At 38.9% G+C, this 17,632-nt stretch overlaps 1 protein-coding gene across 2 annotated transcripts in view; it reads right to left on the bottom strand.

Annotated features, from left to right (window-relative positions):
• LOC121669290 (SAM domain-containing protein SAMSN-1-like) overlaps nt 1-13,729 on the bottom strand; it is an 82,610-nt gene extending 68,881 nt beyond the window's left edge. For both annotated transcript variants that reach the window (XM_042038030.1, XM_042038031.1), the window contains exons 1-2: nt 13,605-13,729; nt 4,374-4,511 (exon numbers count right to left, since the gene is read on the bottom strand). In XM_042038030.1, coding sequence (XP_041893964.1) covers nt 4,374-4,511; nt 13,605-13,628 — 162 coding nt within the window. In that variant the 5' untranslated portion in view covers nt 13,629-13,729. The remainder of the gene's footprint in view (nt 1-4,373; nt 4,512-13,604) is intronic.
• Nucleotides 13,730-17,632: the final 3,903 nt, after the last annotated feature.

Below are 17,632 nucleotides of genomic sequence, written 5' to 3'. Positions count from 1 at the left end.
TGCCAAAATGAAATATGTGGTGGACTTAAATGACCATTTAAAAATGGCACCTTTCATTCAACACACTCTTCCTGCTATTTCTGAATTGGGTGGCTACACTGGGGTACAAGAATAAATAACTGTGGTTTGTAATTTTTACAAGTATCTTTTCAGTATTGACTACATTTTAAATTGTATGTAACTTTAATGTGAAACTAGTTTTTAAAAACGTATTTTATCTTAGGATGTAAATTAGGGTTCACCTAGACTCTACTCTCCACATTCTCCAAAGAGCATAATTACCTTGTTTATGGGAACAACTCTTTCCTTCCTTATCCTAGATGTGTTTCCTCGAAACAAACTCCACATGGGAAAACCCAGCATGACGAAATTATTGATAAAGTCCTTTTCTTCCTGATTTTGTCAAATAACCCTGAATTAAGGAATAGAATTAAACTCTCTGGTGTTTCCAAACCGGCTGAGAAAAGATAGAGCTCCTGTGCTGCAAACAGGGAAATGATCATTTCAGATAATCAGCCCTCTTCTTGCCCTCACAGGAATCAAAGGCCAATTATAAAATTTCAGATTAAGGCAGGTATCAAAACGGATTGTGATTTTCCTGGCAACAGCTTAGAACGACTGATAAATTTTTTGGCACTTTTCTGATACACAGGACAGTCAATCATATCATGGTCAGCAGTTCAAAAATATGTGGATCTTATGATGATAAATTTGGTGATTGCAGTCTGACAGGATATATATGAAAATGGTTCTAGTACTGAAGAGACTTTTCCTGAGAAGCTGGAGACAGCTCATGAGGTAGAAGACTGTAACACCAGGTGACAAGAGGTGGAAATTCATTTAATAGCATAGTTACAGGCAAAGAGTACCTGTATGTGATTCATTATGTGCTCATGGCTACCAGCTGTTTCTGAGGGAGGTCCAATTCAGATTTGCTATGCATGAAGTACAAAAACAACTCCATAAATCTAATTTTTTCTTTCTTTCTGAGAATATTACTGAAGCTGAGCAACAGACAAAGTAACCACAAAGTTAGCAGGCCAATTCCCCAAGAGGATTGAAATCAAAAGGCAGGTGTGCATAACAGGCCCAGGATACTACCACAGGAACCCAGAGTGGAAACATCCCTGGCAAATAATTCAGAATACTAAACAGTATTCAGAACAGTACATCTGGAGTTATGTGAAGGAGAACAACAGTGTACATGAAAGACAGATTTTTCTTCATACAAGATGTGTCATTTGGGCAGATATTTGGCCAGGAGCAGAAAGAGCCATAGTCCAAAAAGGAGTGTCCAAAGAGTATGTTCAGTGAATGATGTCCTGCACAGCTCCAGTGACCATACTACCCTGCATTTCCCACGTCTCCAGAAGAACTTCACAGCTCAGCTATGATTAGGACAAATCATAACAGACAAGTTCACTGCAAGAAAATCACTACCTTGTTGCAGTACAAGGAAGAATTTTCTGTAGCCCTGATCACCCTTTTTAAGTGTGAGGGGAGCTGATCCTGGATCCCTACCCTGTTGATTTTGAAGTTGTAGAGGAAAAAGGAAGGGGCAAAGCCTCCTGAGGAGGAAGTGTGCCGTGCCAGGCTGCTCCACCGTTTGGAGATTTAACAGCTCTGTGGAACCCGCCGCACTTCAGCCAACCATTTAAACATTCACTTGAGTCCATACCTACTCAGCAGCGCACTTACATCCGTGCATTACTGGATAATGATGGATGGCTAAATGGAGCCAATAATGTTCTGAATTTATCATGCTGAGGGGGCTGCCCCGCAGCCTGGAACCGAGTGACGGAATTAAAAATGGAGAGAAGTACAAATGGGCTCAGTTAATAAGCTTAACGGCTTCATCCAAGGTGTAGCTCTAATAACTCACATGCCAGAAATAGCAGATAACATTACACACAGGCCTCTGGCCTTAGTGATATTTTTCCATAGGTCTTACTGCTGACACGTCATCACTAATCTTGTTTTCCATTTCTAGAAAGTATTTTATAAATAACCGTGTTGATTCTACGGCCAGCACAGTGACACAGCATCCAGCCGTTATTTTTAGTTAAGTGTTGAGCTGAATATTCTCTCAAACCAGAAAATAAAACCCAGAGCCAGCCTTGGGAAGCTTCTTGTTAATACCTAGTGAGCCAGGTGTGCTTAACCCATTTAGTGTTGTTTTCATTGAGGATGAACTTTATATTTAATGATGAATAAATGGGCCATCACCATAATATCTCCTTTAAGAAAACAAAAATATATGACAAGACGTAGCAGAAGCCAAAGAGCTGGATTCTTCTATTCACTGTTATACATGTATCTCCATGGACCATGCAGTGCCATCCCACAAAACACTGTGCGGTGCAAAAGACGTTTTGCTACAATTTGTTTAGATTAATGTACAGGATTTTCTAATCCTACACTAGTAGCAAATCTGCTTCTGCAGGCTGGCTCAAGGAAAACAAAGTTCTGTACTGGATAGGTTGATTATTTTTCTCTAGCCAAATAATTTATGAAGCCTAACTCTATAGCAGTAAAATGAAAAGTCTGAAGATGCTGCCAAATAAAAAGCAGACTAAAACAAGAAAAAGGAAGAAACAAAAAGCCTGATGTAAACAGCCACTGCAGTTTTAGTCTTACACATTGTGAAAACCATAGCAGAGCACAGTGCTATGGATGTATCTTTGCCACACCTTGAGAAAATAAATTGCTATTAGTTTTCTATTGCAAAGTTCGTTAGGCTATCATATGTCCTATTCTGGGTACAAACCAAAAAAACCAAATCTGCCTTTTTCATTTTCATTTTACTTTGTCTAAATACTGCTCCTACCAGATGAACATCTGTTGGCCAACGAAATATTAGTGTAGCAGTCATTGAATATTAAGTTGGTTTGGCGTCACAGCAAAGGGGGAAAAGACTGAATGGATGCCGGAGCTGTAGTATCATGTTCATCTTTAGACATTGGGCATGTATAACGGCATGCAGTACACAAATAACTAGAGCTTCCCACAATGAAGACACTACAGTCATGCTAGGAGGAGGTCCCACAATGAAGACACTACAGTCATGCTAGGAGGAGGTTCCAGCCTTATTTCACAACCACAATTAAGCTCTCTTAACTGGAACACTGTAGAGGTGGCTCATTCTTAGAGTGACAAGGTCACAACCTGGTAAGGGGGAAAAACGCTGTCGTTCAGGAGAGCATCTCCCACCTATTGCAGGAAAATTATAATGTAGGGACATTTCAGAGCCCAGGCTCATAGATCTGTGCTGATGCTATGAGGAATCACCTTGAGATCTCTGCGCTGCTACCCTCTCAAAACCGGGACCATTATATAAAGTCTCAAGGTGATTATCTGGAAGAGAGGGACATGCACAGAGTGAGATGGTTACAGCAGAAGGGTCTAAAAAGAACAAGTTGTTTTCAGTCCTTTAGCAATTTAACAAGTGCATGCCACAATTCCCCAGCCATTCTTCTATCCCACCAGCTCCAGCACTTTCTCCAAGCAAATCTTGTGTGCAAACCTGCTGTGTGATATTGCAACACCAAAGGCCCAGCAGTCTCATAGGTACATGGTACCTAATCCAGAGAGCATGTGGGTAGAACCTGGCACAATATCTGAAGGGAGGCCAGTCTCCTCTGAATGATGAACATCCTGTTTTCCCCTTTATTCAATCACCACACTGCATCATACATTGAAATGGAAATAGTAATTATAAGCAAAGGCACATTGCAAAGCAGAGAACAGAGATTATGAAATTAATAAGATTATGAAATGTAATATACCATGTTAAATTATTTGTCAAAGCATCATATATTATACCAATAACACACAAATAAGAAAGGATTAAGTAGGGTAACATCATTTAGGAAGGAAAAAACCCCCAGAAGACAACCTTCTTCACATGTTTGCCTAATGAGGTCTTGTAAAATGTCAGATTAATTCCAGAGGCCATCAGATACAAAATTCATGCAACTCATGCTTTAGAAATGCACTTTTTTGTATTAATAAAAAGGACAAGCAAAGACACCAACAGTATATTCTTTAGACACAAACCATACCAATATGTGTACCCAGAGTTTTCATATGCTGTTACTTGCAAAGAGAAATTCCCTTGTCCAGTGCAGCTGCACTAATCTCCCTTTGCTGCTCGCAGTAGAGGAACTCATGACCTGCTTTTCAAGTGTGCTTGTTAAGACTGGACAGAAATCAGGTCATTGGCTACAGAGATGAGATTTGAACAGAGGCATGGCTCTAAGGAGCCTAAATAGTTGAAACTGGCAGATAAGCCAGCAGAACACACATGTGCCCACGTAAAGAGCAACAGTTTTTTGCAAAATGCATTGCATGCTTTGCAATTAAATGTTACTTACCAAAGACAGAGACCTGTCAGGTGGCCCACAGTTTACATGTGTGCTCACTGGAGTGTCAGCCTGGCTGTCAGGAGTAGTTGTATCCTTGGCTTCCTGATGTTCTGGGACAGGCTCATACAAGCTGTCCATGGAGCCCTCCTAAAATACATTTAAACGGAGTTTCAAAGATGAACACTTGCAAACATATTAAATTAACAGTAATTTTAAAAGCAAGACATTTGTGTGATTTGCAGAATGGAGTGTGGTTTTCCTCCCCTGTCTTTTGAAATCCTTTATTTAGTTTTTTTAGAGAAAAAGGCATGCAGGAGCTGATTTTAGTAAGTACCCAAATGCTGGAGTTCCCAGTATCATGACTTAGATGCCACAGGTTGCCATGTGTAAAGCTGAGGGTACAGCAAAAAATGAATATTATCTGCCCAGAAGGAGTAAAACCAGGTGTATATTTCCAATGGAACACTACATGAAAATTCCTGTGAAAACTATGAAAAACATATGCCATGAAAACTTTTATATGAACCACAGAAATGTTTTATAGTTAGTACTTCTATACAGGAAAAAAAAGTTAATTTGATGCAGAAGGGTAACCCCATTACTTAGAAACAGACTGAAACAATGCTGCCAGCTCCCAGAATTTCACAATGATAGTTTAGGCCCCCAAAATAATGATAATGGCTAGAATTAAAAATTCCATTTGCATTGAAAATTTTTAAGTGTGTTTAAATGCACATGTAAGGTTCTTTTTCTCCAAGCACCAAAAATATAAACATTTTAATAGAAACGAAGATTTTCACATTTATCCCGCAACTCCAAGAGCCAGGATTACATATACACACTGCCATTTCACAATTCAAGAGTTAAGTGAAAGCAGATGGCAAAACTAAAGACACTCTAACTGATGATCCCAGATTTTAGATGTTGCCGTTTTGATCTGCACTGAATATTTTCCCAATGAATTTTGATTACTAATTGTAACTGCATTAATTAAGGAATAAATCAAATTTATAGCAGTGTGACTTTCAGCAGAGCAACACCATTGAAATTAACATGGTATATTATTATTTAAAGGCATTTGTTCCTTTAGTACAGAAGATAAACACAGATGTATATTTGAAGCTATATTATTAATATGTAAAGCTTTACAGGCAATATTTTTGACTGGTGGAGCAGCAGTTCAAAGACATCACTAATTTTTGCAAGCACAATGTTTATCAATGGATCTTTATTTGCCTCAGTCTGCTAGATTCTTGATAAACCAAAATAAATATTTTGGGAGAAATATTTCATGGTGAACTTCTTGAAAATACTCAAGTTACATACTTGAGCCTATTCTAGGAACTAATGAGTTAATGCTTCCTGGGAAATTGGTGCCTAGTTTATGATACACATGGAAGCACTGAACATCCAGCTGAGCCTGGGTTTTGACAGCAACTGCATTTTTTTTATTACTGCATTTATTTTTTATCACTGTAAGTATTTTGCCATATAGCAGTGATGGTTCAGCCTCCCCATCTGAAGTTGTGGATTGAGCACTTCTAGACAAAAATGATGAGTTTAAAAACTTGTTACACACTTCCAAGATTCTGAAAAGTGAAATACAACCATTTACTTCTCCTTCAATAGGGAATAATACACAACTTTGGTGAAGAGAATATTTATGAAGAGATGGAAGCATAAAGGAGAACTCATGTGAGAGTATGAGAGAGCTAAAAAAGGAGAGACAAGATAGGACAAGGAACAGTGAAAGGAGAGAGTGGTGGGGGGGAGGAAAAGGATACACCAAAAGAACACAGAAAGAGAGAAGGGAAGAAGTGGGGAAAAGAGCAAGGATAAGAGAGGGAGGAGAGGGGGAAAGAGAAGAGGTGAAACAGAGAGAAAGGGAGAAAGAGCATAAGGGGGAGCATGTGAGAATTAGTACATGAAAAAGGAAAAATGTGAGAAAGGGCTCAAGCAAGAAAGAGAGAAATCTTGTGTGAGAAAGATGGAGCTCAAGGGTGTGAGAAAGGGTGGGCACATAAGAAAAAGCAAGTGTGCAGAAAAAAAGCAGGTCCATGTGAAAGAGTGAGGGCACAAGGAGTAGGATGTGCATGAAGAATTATGAGGGCGTGAGGAAGAGGATGCATGCAAGTGGAGCACATGGGAAGGCATGACTGCTGTGAGGAAGAACACAAGAAAAAGTGAGTGCACAAGGAAGAGCCAGCACGCAAAACAGGGAGTGGCTGGAGGAGACAAAGAGATGAGGTAGCAAGGGAGAGAGACAGAATGTGTGAAAGCGAGAGGACCTATGAATGAGAGTGGGAGAGGACAAGAAAGAGAGCATGAGATAGAGATATGGGATGAGAAGTAAAGTTTCCCTGAGGAAGAGTGAACATAAGGGAATGGAAAGGGTGTGAGTGCAGGAGGAAGCACAGGAGTGTGTGGAGAGTAAGCACATGGGAAATAGCAAGTGTAGCTGAAGAGCCAGGGAATGGCAAAGAGCGAACACATGAGAGAGGGAGGGCACCAAAAAGATCAAGTGCAGGGAAATGAGCAAGGGTGTGACAAAGGAAGGACATGGACAAGAAAGCAAGCAAGAAAGTGAAAGCATGGGAAAGGGTGACCACAAGAAAGGAAAGCAAAAGGATGGGATAAAGCCCATGGTGTGTGGGAGAATGGCTGCAGGAGAAACTGCCAGCATGTGCAAGGAGGGTGCTGGAAAGAGGGAAGGCACATGAGAAGAGAGGCCACAAGAAAGGGGGAGCAATCTGGAGAGGGAATGCACAAGAAATAAAGAGGGACAAAGCACAAGGAGAGGGGCAGAGAAATGGAGTGAGAAAGCAAGCATCAAGATGTGAAAAGGATTAAGCACAAGGTTGTGAGGAAAGAGTGTGAGGGCACAAGAAAGGGAATGTGAGGGAAATCAAGGTGTGAGAAAAGGAGAGGGCATGAGAAAGTATCCCTGCATGCAAGAGTGAGATGTGAGAGAGGAAGTGTGCACGAGATAAAATAAGAAAGCAAATATGACTGTAAGACAGAGCAAGCCCACATCAGAGGGAATTCTCACATAAAAGAGAACACTCATGAGAAAGCAGGAGGGCAGAGGAAAGAGTGGGTACAAGCAAGGGCAGGGTTGAAGGCAAGAGCAGGAGAGCACAAGAAAGAAATCACAAAGGGTAGAGCAAAGGTGCAAGAAAAGCACCATCATGACAAAGGGCACGTGCTTGAGAAAGGAAATGTGTGAAAAAGCACAAGCATGCACAAGCAAGGCTGCAAGAAAGTGCATGTGAGACAAAGACAAGAAAGAGAGTGTGAGAAAAAGGAAGAAAGAATGTGAGAAAGAGCATGTGCTGGGAAAATATGGCATGCAAAAGAAAAAAGCAGACACAGAAAAGCAAGTGTGGGGGCATGAGAAGAAGAGAGTGTGAGGGTGCAGGAATGGATGTGAGGTCACAACAAAGGGCACAATGGTGCTAGAAAAGAAACACTGGCACAAGAAAAGATGGAATGGCCTTAGAAAAGGAGTAGGCACAACAAAGTAAGTGAATGGATGCTAGAGTGCCCATGAGAGGAAAAACTCAGGAAACAGAGTGGAAGAGCCAGAGAAGGCGAAGGGAGAATCAGTAGGAGAGGGAATCAGTAGGAGAGATCATGAAGCCATTTAAAAGGAGGGAGAGAGGTCTTGTGAATAGCACAGAGAAGGAGAATGAGGAAGAGATGGTGTGCAGAAGAGAGATTGCTCAAGAGAGAGAAGGTATGTGCAAGAAAGTGAGTGTGCAGACAGGAGAGACAGTGAGAATGATTTGTGAGGGAAGGGGTGAGGTCATGAGAATGGGGGAGACAGTGCAAGGCACGAGAAAGAGAGGCTGTGAGGAAGGGGATAAGACAGAGCAGGATAACTTGTGAGAAAGAGTGAATATGTTAGAATTGGTGGACAGGGAGTCCTTGTGACAAACACAGCTCTCAGGAAAGAGGGGGAAGAGTGCAAGAAAGTGAGCACCAGGGCATGAGATTGAGTGGCCATGAAGTATTAAGAAAGGGCATGAAGGTGCAGAAAAGAGAGTAAGGTCATGAGAAGAGAGAAAATGGGTGAGAGAGCAGAATCATGTATTCGAGACAAAAAGGATGAGTTTAAAACCTTGTCACATATTTCCAGGATTCTGCAATGTAAAGTGTAACCATATACTTCTCCCTCAACAGGGAATAATACATGACTTTGTTGAAGTAAGAGAGAAGCATAAAATGAGAGCTCATGTGAAAGAGAAGCATGAGAAAGATGAAAAGGGAGAGAAAAGAGAAAGCAAGGAACAGTGAAGCAGGGAGGAAGAAAAAAATAAAGAGCAACAAAACAATGGAACGAGAGAAGGGAGGAAGGGAGGCTTTTGTGGGCTCAGGTGAGTGCAGACACAAGAAAGAGTGAGCACACACAACGAAGAGGGAAAGGATGTGAGAGACAACAACCAGGAAAAGAAGTGCAAGAAAGAAAACTCACACCAAAAAAAAAAAAAAAAAAAAAAAAAAAAAAACCAAAAAAACACAAGAGTGAGAAGGAGAGCACCCAAAAAAGAGAAAATACATCTTCAGTTTTCAAAATTGATTTCTTTGCTTACCGGTTTTATACTTTATAAGAGTATATTTTCCTTGTAGTAATTGACTTTCTTTGAGGGCAACTCAAAGTATTTAACTGAAATTGAAATTTTCTTGCTCCCTTCTATTTTATTTTATAGTTAAGTCTACTGTTATACCAAAACCTGCCAAGTCAGTGAAGTTTTTTTATTTTATATGTTAATTCTTTTAGTAGTCCTGAGCATAGGAGGAAATGAGGATAATGAGAGGAAAATGAGAGATAGCAGAATAAAATATGAACTTAATTCTGGAGTAGTTAGCACACTTTCTTTATCCTACATGGAATAAGAAAGCTTTCTGAAACTCTTTGCTTCAGGAGTTTTATGGGACAAAATGTCCTAGTTCAGATCTAGAAGCAAATAATTGCCTGTAGCTCTTTCCTTTGCATGATATTATTATCATCACGGCATGCAGAGACTAGAGTGATCATAAGGTAGAGAGGGAGCATTCAGTAATGCAGTCAGGTCATTTTCCATCTGAGGTTTAAGGGTGGAATCCTGTGTATGGTGGGATGATAGCAATCCAGCTAAAAGGAACAGGGACCATATGGAGATGATTACACAGGAAGCACTACACTTTTAATCACACTCCACTTTAGAGGAAGGTCTTTCCACATTCAGCTAATCCTTCTTTGTTAAAACATATTTTTAAGTCCAGTCCACTTCTAAGTACCATCATGTCCCTATAGTCATAGCAGCATTAGCACCTTTCTATTTATGCCATAGCTTCTTTAACATAGAGGCTCCAGCTAATTCATAAGTTATCCACTACATCACTTTTATTAATACTTATTCTCTCTCCATTTTGCATCATTGAAACATTAGCTTTTAGTGCCAAGGGCTGCTTCAGTTTATAACATTAGATGTAATACGTTTTACATTGTGCTGTCAGCACATCTTTAAACCAACAACCAAAATAAAACATAACTAGTGCAATGCTACTGAGAATCACTAAGAGGATTAGGCTTTCACTCAGTACTTAACTTTACATTTTACTAGAAAAAGTGGTGGTTAGAAAGGCACCATATGGGAAAGAAATAGACAAATAAAAGGGATCTTGTTTGGCTTAAATCCTAAGACCGGTGCTCAACTTGAACAACTGGTCTGAACAACACTGTGATTAGGAGTGTCACAGCCTTTCTCTACTGGTGTTCTTATACAGGTTTCTGCTATACAAGAGGTTGACACTTCTTAACTATCTGAAATTCTTCTGTGTCTTCATTAGTTCCATTACTAATGCCATTGTTCACTGCCAAATATATGGGATGTACTTGTTCGGTATTACCTTGTGTAAGGAGTACCTCGTCTCATCTCCCTCAGACCCACTTTCTTATGGAAACTTTACTGAAAGGCAGGGGGTGTGAGTATAAGTCAGGATAGGTTTAGCAGGTACTGTTCCAGGTGAATTGGTGCTAACCAAGTGTGTATATCCTCGATATTGGAGAGCCAGTTTAGGAAAATAATATAGGAAAAATATGCTACCTTAAATAAAGGACTTCACAATTCAACAATAAATTTGATTTCTCAGATTTGGAGGATTCTGATATGTATTAGGCAGTGTATCAAAAAAGGTGGGTTGGCAGCATACTTTCTTGCATTTCATACAAAAGCAGTGCTTGATTTGGGGCCCTCTCTGTATATTGCCCATAATACAAAGAGTATTGTTCTGATTCAATTGCCTGACATGCTGAGCACCATGGGATGGAAAAGACACTGCAAATTTAGGGTCTAAGGTTGACCTTTTAACATAATATACCTACAAAAAAGAAAAAAGATACATTTATCCTGTTGATCATTTTGTAAATAGAAAAGGGGCACAAGGCTTTGAAGGCAAATCTAATTTGCCTGCAAATCTCTTGAGATCAAGGCAATGAGTCTGATGCAAAAAATAATCACAGTTAAGAAACCAAATCATTCTGAAGTCAACTCAGGACACAAAGTAGTGCTGGGGAAACACCCCATCCTGGAGCACTCACACTAGGAGATCAAAGGACTCCCAGGTGGTGACAGATTGGAGTAGTTCCCGTCTGCCTCCCTGGGAAGGGGAGAATCCAGTTCAGGCTCCAAAGCCCCATCACAACCATCTTGGGACTATTGTTTGTCTCCAGCCTACACATAACCACTTGCTACACTGGCCCATAGTATCGTGTCTCTCATGCTAGAACTATGTCTCAGTTTTATGGACAGGTATAAAAGCAAACCCGAATTAAAATTCAACAGTATGAACAGATGTTCCTCTAACTATCCTGATGTTTCACCACTTTGGATCAGCCAGAAGTCTGGTTAAACTTTGGTTTTAAACAGAATATTATAGTAATTCTCTCAGGTTGTAGATTACTTCAACCACTATATTCTGTAGGGTAGAAAACTATTTTCTGAGCTATAAACCAGTCTATTTAACAATATATGCATATGCACACACACATATACATACACACCCTCTTTGCAGTGTGAAATCTCGTCAGTCTACATGAGACAAATACTTCCATGAGAGTATTGTTTATTTTGTACAGCTTTTTTTGGTCTGTCAATAGTCTGAATTTCTCTTCCATGGTTTCAGGTTTAGCAGTTACTCCAGATGTTCACTTGATGTAAATCAGCCATGATTTCTATTCCTTGGTGGCTATTTCCATCTACTATGGAACTGTCTCCCGTAGCACCTTTAAAAGTTGCCTTTAAATCCTAATTATGCGGTTGCTGTTCATTATTTCTGGCTTGACTGTCTTGAAGGGAAAAATACCCTTATATTGATACTACAACTGCTTTGTAGCCAGCTTTTTCATGGTCACAGGGTGACAGAGTAGAAGTGGCCAGTGCACATACTTGGATGACCAGCTCATTTCCAAGCTGGACAATCTGATTACTGAAAGCAACTGTCCCATGTCACAGGCATAGGGAGGACTGCACAGGGCTCTTCTTTTTATGAAACACATTAATGACCTATAAATTATCTTTAGATGTTGATAACTTGTGAGGTGTTTTGCTGGGTGAGCAGAAGATTACCAAAGCGGACAGAATGGCTCCCATGTAAAGCTTGTAAAGAACGGAGGTTATCTTCTTAGCAGCAATCTTTAAACAGAACTAATTATGTCATTACAGAAAACTATTATGGCACCAGCTTTCACTTGTCTGAACCATCCATTATCACTGGAGTCATTACCTCTCCCACAGAAACCCTGGGTGCTGCATACTGAGTTTAACAGGGAAACTGGAACTTGACCTACTCTCACCTGCACAATCTACCTGACATTTCATCTAAATGTTGGTTTCTCAACCAATACAAGGCTCAACACCTTTTTCAAAAGTGAACTACATAGAAAACAAGAAGCTGCTCCAACAGAACAGGAGAATATTGATAGAACAGTTCTTTCCCAAAGAACTTCTGAAATGAGTATTTTCAAGCTGTTACAGATTGTACCACAAAGCCATTGTTAACTTTGTACAAATACACAGGCATTCACACTGAACTATGATAAAAACTGTCATTGAGTTCCCAGGGAATTATTTTTCTGAGTGACTCTTGTCACAGAATCCTGAAATACCACTGCATTTTACTTTAAGTACAAACCAGCTTTTAATCCTTATGATCTGGAAAACACCAGGACTCTGCACTAAGATAGTATTAGCAATCAGGAGCAACGATTTACACAAAGCAGTTGCCCTATTTGAGTTTGTATTAGTGCAGCTTGAATACTGATTTTTATTGTTCTTTCTAAATGTATGGGGAAGATATACTAAACATCTGCACAAAAGATGAAAAATGGGCAATCAGATCTACTGTGTTGTGTAAATACAGCAAAGATACTCAGCTAATTACCATTACTAATACTGAGCATTGGTATTGGCAGATGGTTAAGCTCTTAAAACAGAAACAGTTTCCGTGGATTTCCTATCCTGATTTACCTGTTCATTCTGAGCAGTTGCCTTGGGGCAAGGAAAGAGAAGAAAATAACAAACAAAAAAACCCCCAACAACAACCAAACAAACAGAAACCCAAAACCACCCCAAAACAAACAAACAAAAAAAACCCACAAAAAAAACCCAAAAAAAACCCACAAAAAAGAAAACTAAAAAAAAAAAAAGCAACCCCCAACTAAAGAGGATCTTAAATCAAGTCCTCTGTCTGTGTACAAATATTGCCATGACTAAATTACCCCTGATGACTGTGTTTTTATGTTTGGCTAATAGAAAACTATTGCTTGAAAAGTTCTAGCAGTTCTCCCAAACTACTGAAGAAGGAAAATGGATACTATTATCTAAAAAAGAGAAAACCCTATTGTAAACCAAATTAAAACATATATATATTTAGTAATTTTATCTTACTTATGAGCTGTTTTACTGTATTTGGATTAAATGCCTCATAACTAAATCTGCATGGTTTGAAATAGTTACAGATAGTGCATGGCACATTTATTACACATTCTCTGTGTTATATTTTTACTGAATCATATTTTGCTACATACAATTTCTTATACAAAAACTCCATCTAGGCTAGAGAGCCTCGCTGTTGTTATACAACCCTTGCACCGTTTGTGATATAAAACCTTCACTATTTTTCCGTAAAAGCACACCCACCAGTTCAGTTTATGAACTCAGTAACCCACTAAATAAAAACATGTCTGTGTACACTTACCAGAGAAAAACAGAAAAGATTCATGTTGGTATTGAGATCCACTCCAGCACCCTAAAATTCTGCTCCACAATCTCCCGCCGCACAATGCAGTTCCTTCTTGCCCTCCCAGCTGTTTGTACATTTCTCCCTGGAGATTACGGCAAGATAAAATCCCTGCAATAATCCACTGTATTCAGAGCCCATTATCAAGTGAGACAGGCTTCCCTAGGCCAGTAAAAACTGTTCTCTGAATTAAAAAAGCAGTGTTTGCTAGCAAAACAAAAGCACGGTCTGAATGATTTCCATGAACTCAGAAAATGCTCTCTTGCAGGCTGTTGTTTCCATTAAAGTTTATCATCTAAGACAAAGAAAACTCTTTCTGTCTGAGTCTACTGGCACATACAAATCTTCTCTTCTTACTGAGATTATCAAAAGACAGAAATTATATTGAAATGCTGGTTTCCTATACACATGAATTAATATACGAAATTCAGTAATTATTATTGACTACATTTTGAATGGAAGCTTCATACTTATAGACCTTGGGAAAAAAACTCCTGAGCCACAAACAAATTATTAAAAATATCCATAACCAACCAAACAACCAAAAACCAAGCAAAAACCTCAAACTGTACACCTGTACTCTAAAGAATAGTTATCAAACTGCTGCCTAACACATTGATTGCTTGATGATGAAGATTAGGATTAAATCAATTTTGCCATTCGAAAACATGGCAAATTTGGAAAATTAAAAAATTGGGAGTGGTCAAAGCTGATCCATGGGTTATAGTGAGAGTTATTACAATATATACTGATAAGCAAACAAAGGAGAAGTGATTGTAGCGAAAAACAGTAGTCTATGTCACCAGCTGATATAAATCAGGAAAATCCATCACCTGTAGTGGAGTAGAACTGTCTAAAAAAGAATTAAAGCTGAAAGTACTGTCAGCCTCAATTTTTTTTCAGATTATGAAATACCTGAAATTAGACTGTGTTTGGAATAATATTGCCTACCAACCCACAATTAATTTCCCATAAATTAATTTCCTACAGCTTTTATGTGAATGCTATGAAATATGATTTCATGAACAAGCAGCAGTTTGTACAGAAGAGAGAAGCTGAAATTCACCACAAATGGAGAGGCAGTGTCGTTTTGTGACAATGATCTTGATTTCCTTTCCTTCGGCCCACAGCTTCATATTTGTAAATGAGAGGCATCTCTTCCATCGCTCCTACTTCTGACTGTTTCAGTTTATTCTAGTAATTTTGCAGTCTGAATCTGCATCCCAGCAAATTCAAAATGTCTGTATCTTGGCAGGATAAATGCATTTTAACATAAGTTGGTTTCTACCATGAGCAAAACCCAAACAAGTCTCACACAAGCAAGCACAGATAAGATTCAGGATTTTAAAAGGAAAAATCCTTAACCTATACTTTTCCAGTTTGCTGTGAAGTATGTAAAAGTCTTCTTAAAGGTTTTTCCCAGGCCTCCTTTTCAGTTATAATTTCAGGTTGGTTTCACATATTAGTAAAGTAGGGTTGGCTGTGAAGAACTTTATGACAAAAGTTATCATTTAGAAGCAAATTAATTAGAGACTTCTCATTTACTCCTCCTATAAACTTGAGGAACAGTAACAGATTTTTTCAATTACCACCTAGTGACACAAAAATAGACATTTGAGACACCAAGCTTGCCACAGATGTGCTTGCATTTGCTTTATGGCTCACTTGCTAGTTTCCTTGTGAGGGAGCAAGTTCTCATCCTTTCTGTGCCTCAGGTTCTCCAGCTGGAAAAACTAAACTAAGAGCACAAACCTCATGTGCAGAGCACAATGAAAGTAATGACCAAAAGCACCCTTCCCCAGCTACAGAGAATGACTTTATTCTTTTTTTATGCCTGTTTACAGTAATAGTTATCTGGAAAACTCCAGAAAGACTGAAGAGGTAAAATGACAATAAGTTAACCCAAGGGAATGTCTCTTTCATTCAGACTGATTTAATTTCTTGATTTTGGATTGTAGCTTTCGAGGTGATTTGGCTATTTACTCTAAAACCTTTAGGAAGAAATTACTTAATTTTATGCCACAGATCCTCCAGGTAAGAGTAACTAAAAGGGCAGACCTTACACTAAGCTATTAAGATTTCATTTTGCTTGTATTTGTAGACATATGTGGAAAAGAGAATTAATTTAAGAACAAACATTAAAATAGAAAAAACAGCCTGAATCTACAGTTACAGATACACATATATGGCAAGCAACTGTGTAGGAAGGCAAAAATGCACATGTTATTACATGTTTTTTTTGGGTACTGTCAGTGTTAAAACTCCTCTTATGAAAAAGTAACACTTTAGATGTTTATTATTCACTGATACAGCCTTCTGTAAGGGTCAAGTTTGTTGATAGGCCTAAACTAAAAATGACATTAGACTACTAGATAAATCACAAACTGTAAGGAAATACCTACTAGAATAATTAAAATAGGAAGCATCAGCTTATTATCAGGATGAATAATATAAATAAAATACTCAGCAAGAGTTCATAATGCCATTTGATATCACAGCTGTCTGTGGAAAGAATTTGAGCTTTGAAAATAATTAAAAAACAGTAACTAAATAGATCAGATTTGAAGGTAACATCAGTGTTGTGACCTCTATGTATATTTTATCTAGTATAAATAGAGCACTTTGCTGCAGCAGTAGCATAACAGAACAGCAAACCCACATTATAATGAAGGGACAGGAAAAAGTTTTTTATCAAACACTTGAACCTTCACTTCCCAGCTTTAATCTTGCATTATGTTTAGCATTTAATTCTCTTTCTTCACTGTTGCGTGATTTCTACATGTTTGGGCTTTACACCCTCAAAAAAAACCAAAAAAAAGCTGCACAAATTGGGACTGTCATATATTGAGTTTTCTATTCCTGCACAATGAGTAAACTTCATAGCTGAGATCTCAAGGTATCCTTGGCCTTTTCAGGAGACTGGATTTCAGCTGTGCATTCATAGTAAGTGGCAATCCATAATCTAACGTGGCATACAAGCAGTAAAGGTCGAGCCGTGGTGCAGGTACTCACAATTGAGCCCTAGCTCCAGGCTCCCCTTCTAATGACAGCCACTCTACTGGTGCAGCTTCATCTGCCACTGGGAGAACTCATCAGCAGGGCTGTGTAGTTCACAGACTTCTTTGTTTCACGGACAAAGATAAAATACTGTATGAGTAGTTGTTAACTTGGATACCTTTCAGTAAATCAGGAAATAATATTTAATCCTATTTTCTTCCTCCTCTGTTTTTTTTCTCTTACAGCATATCAATCCTTAATTAAAATGTACATCTAATTCTCTTCTGATCATCATTTATTTGTCCTCTGAAAGTTTTCATACAGGTTTAAAACTAAAAGCAGCAGTGCTACTTCCTGATATAATCTGAGTGTTAAACATGTAGCTACTCCTATGCTGAGTGGTCACTTTTCTCTATTCACTCCACATAAAAGGCTGAATTATTACTTTATCATCATTTCAAGGTAAACATAGTGCATTGCTACTATGTTGGTGCAAGTGGGGGATTTAGAAATTAAGTCAGAGGCTTCCTCTTGCTGTCCCATTTATTTGGAAAGAACTTTCAGCACTTACTTTCAGCCAGTGCCTACTCCATACCCCACATATATCCCTAACACATGAGGGCAATCCTGTAGGTGCACACTGGATAAAACCCCTGCCTCCTTTCACCTCCTCCTGTTCACTTCCAACAGGCAGGTGACAAAGCTGTTCTGTGCAGAGCTGTGTGACCCACAGCCCATGGCCAAGTGCTCGATGAGAAGCCCCTTTTTGAACCTGGGAGACTGCTCCTATAAGACAAGTTTAACATTTTCTGTCATGCACATCCTCTGAAGACACTCCAAATGGTAGAAAGCTTCATTTCAGACCACAAACACAATAATGTCTCTGAGACAGAGCTACTAACATTTGATATTCCTGAATCAGATGTTCCAATCAGTGGCCCTAAATTACAGCTACTTAATAGTTTGGAAAGGACCCATGAAGTACCAAC

Source organism: Corvus kubaryi, unplaced genomic scaffold (assembly GCF_017639235.1).
Source record: "Corvus kubaryi isolate FWS band 111438036 unplaced genomic scaffold, C.kubaryi_AGA036_p1.0 37391, whole genome shotgun sequence".
In the NCBI taxonomy this organism is placed as follows: domain Eukaryota; kingdom Metazoa; phylum Chordata; class Aves; order Passeriformes; family Corvidae; genus Corvus; species Corvus kubaryi.
Note: the sequence above shows the minus strand (reverse complement) of the source record. Positions and strands in the feature narration are given on the sequence as shown.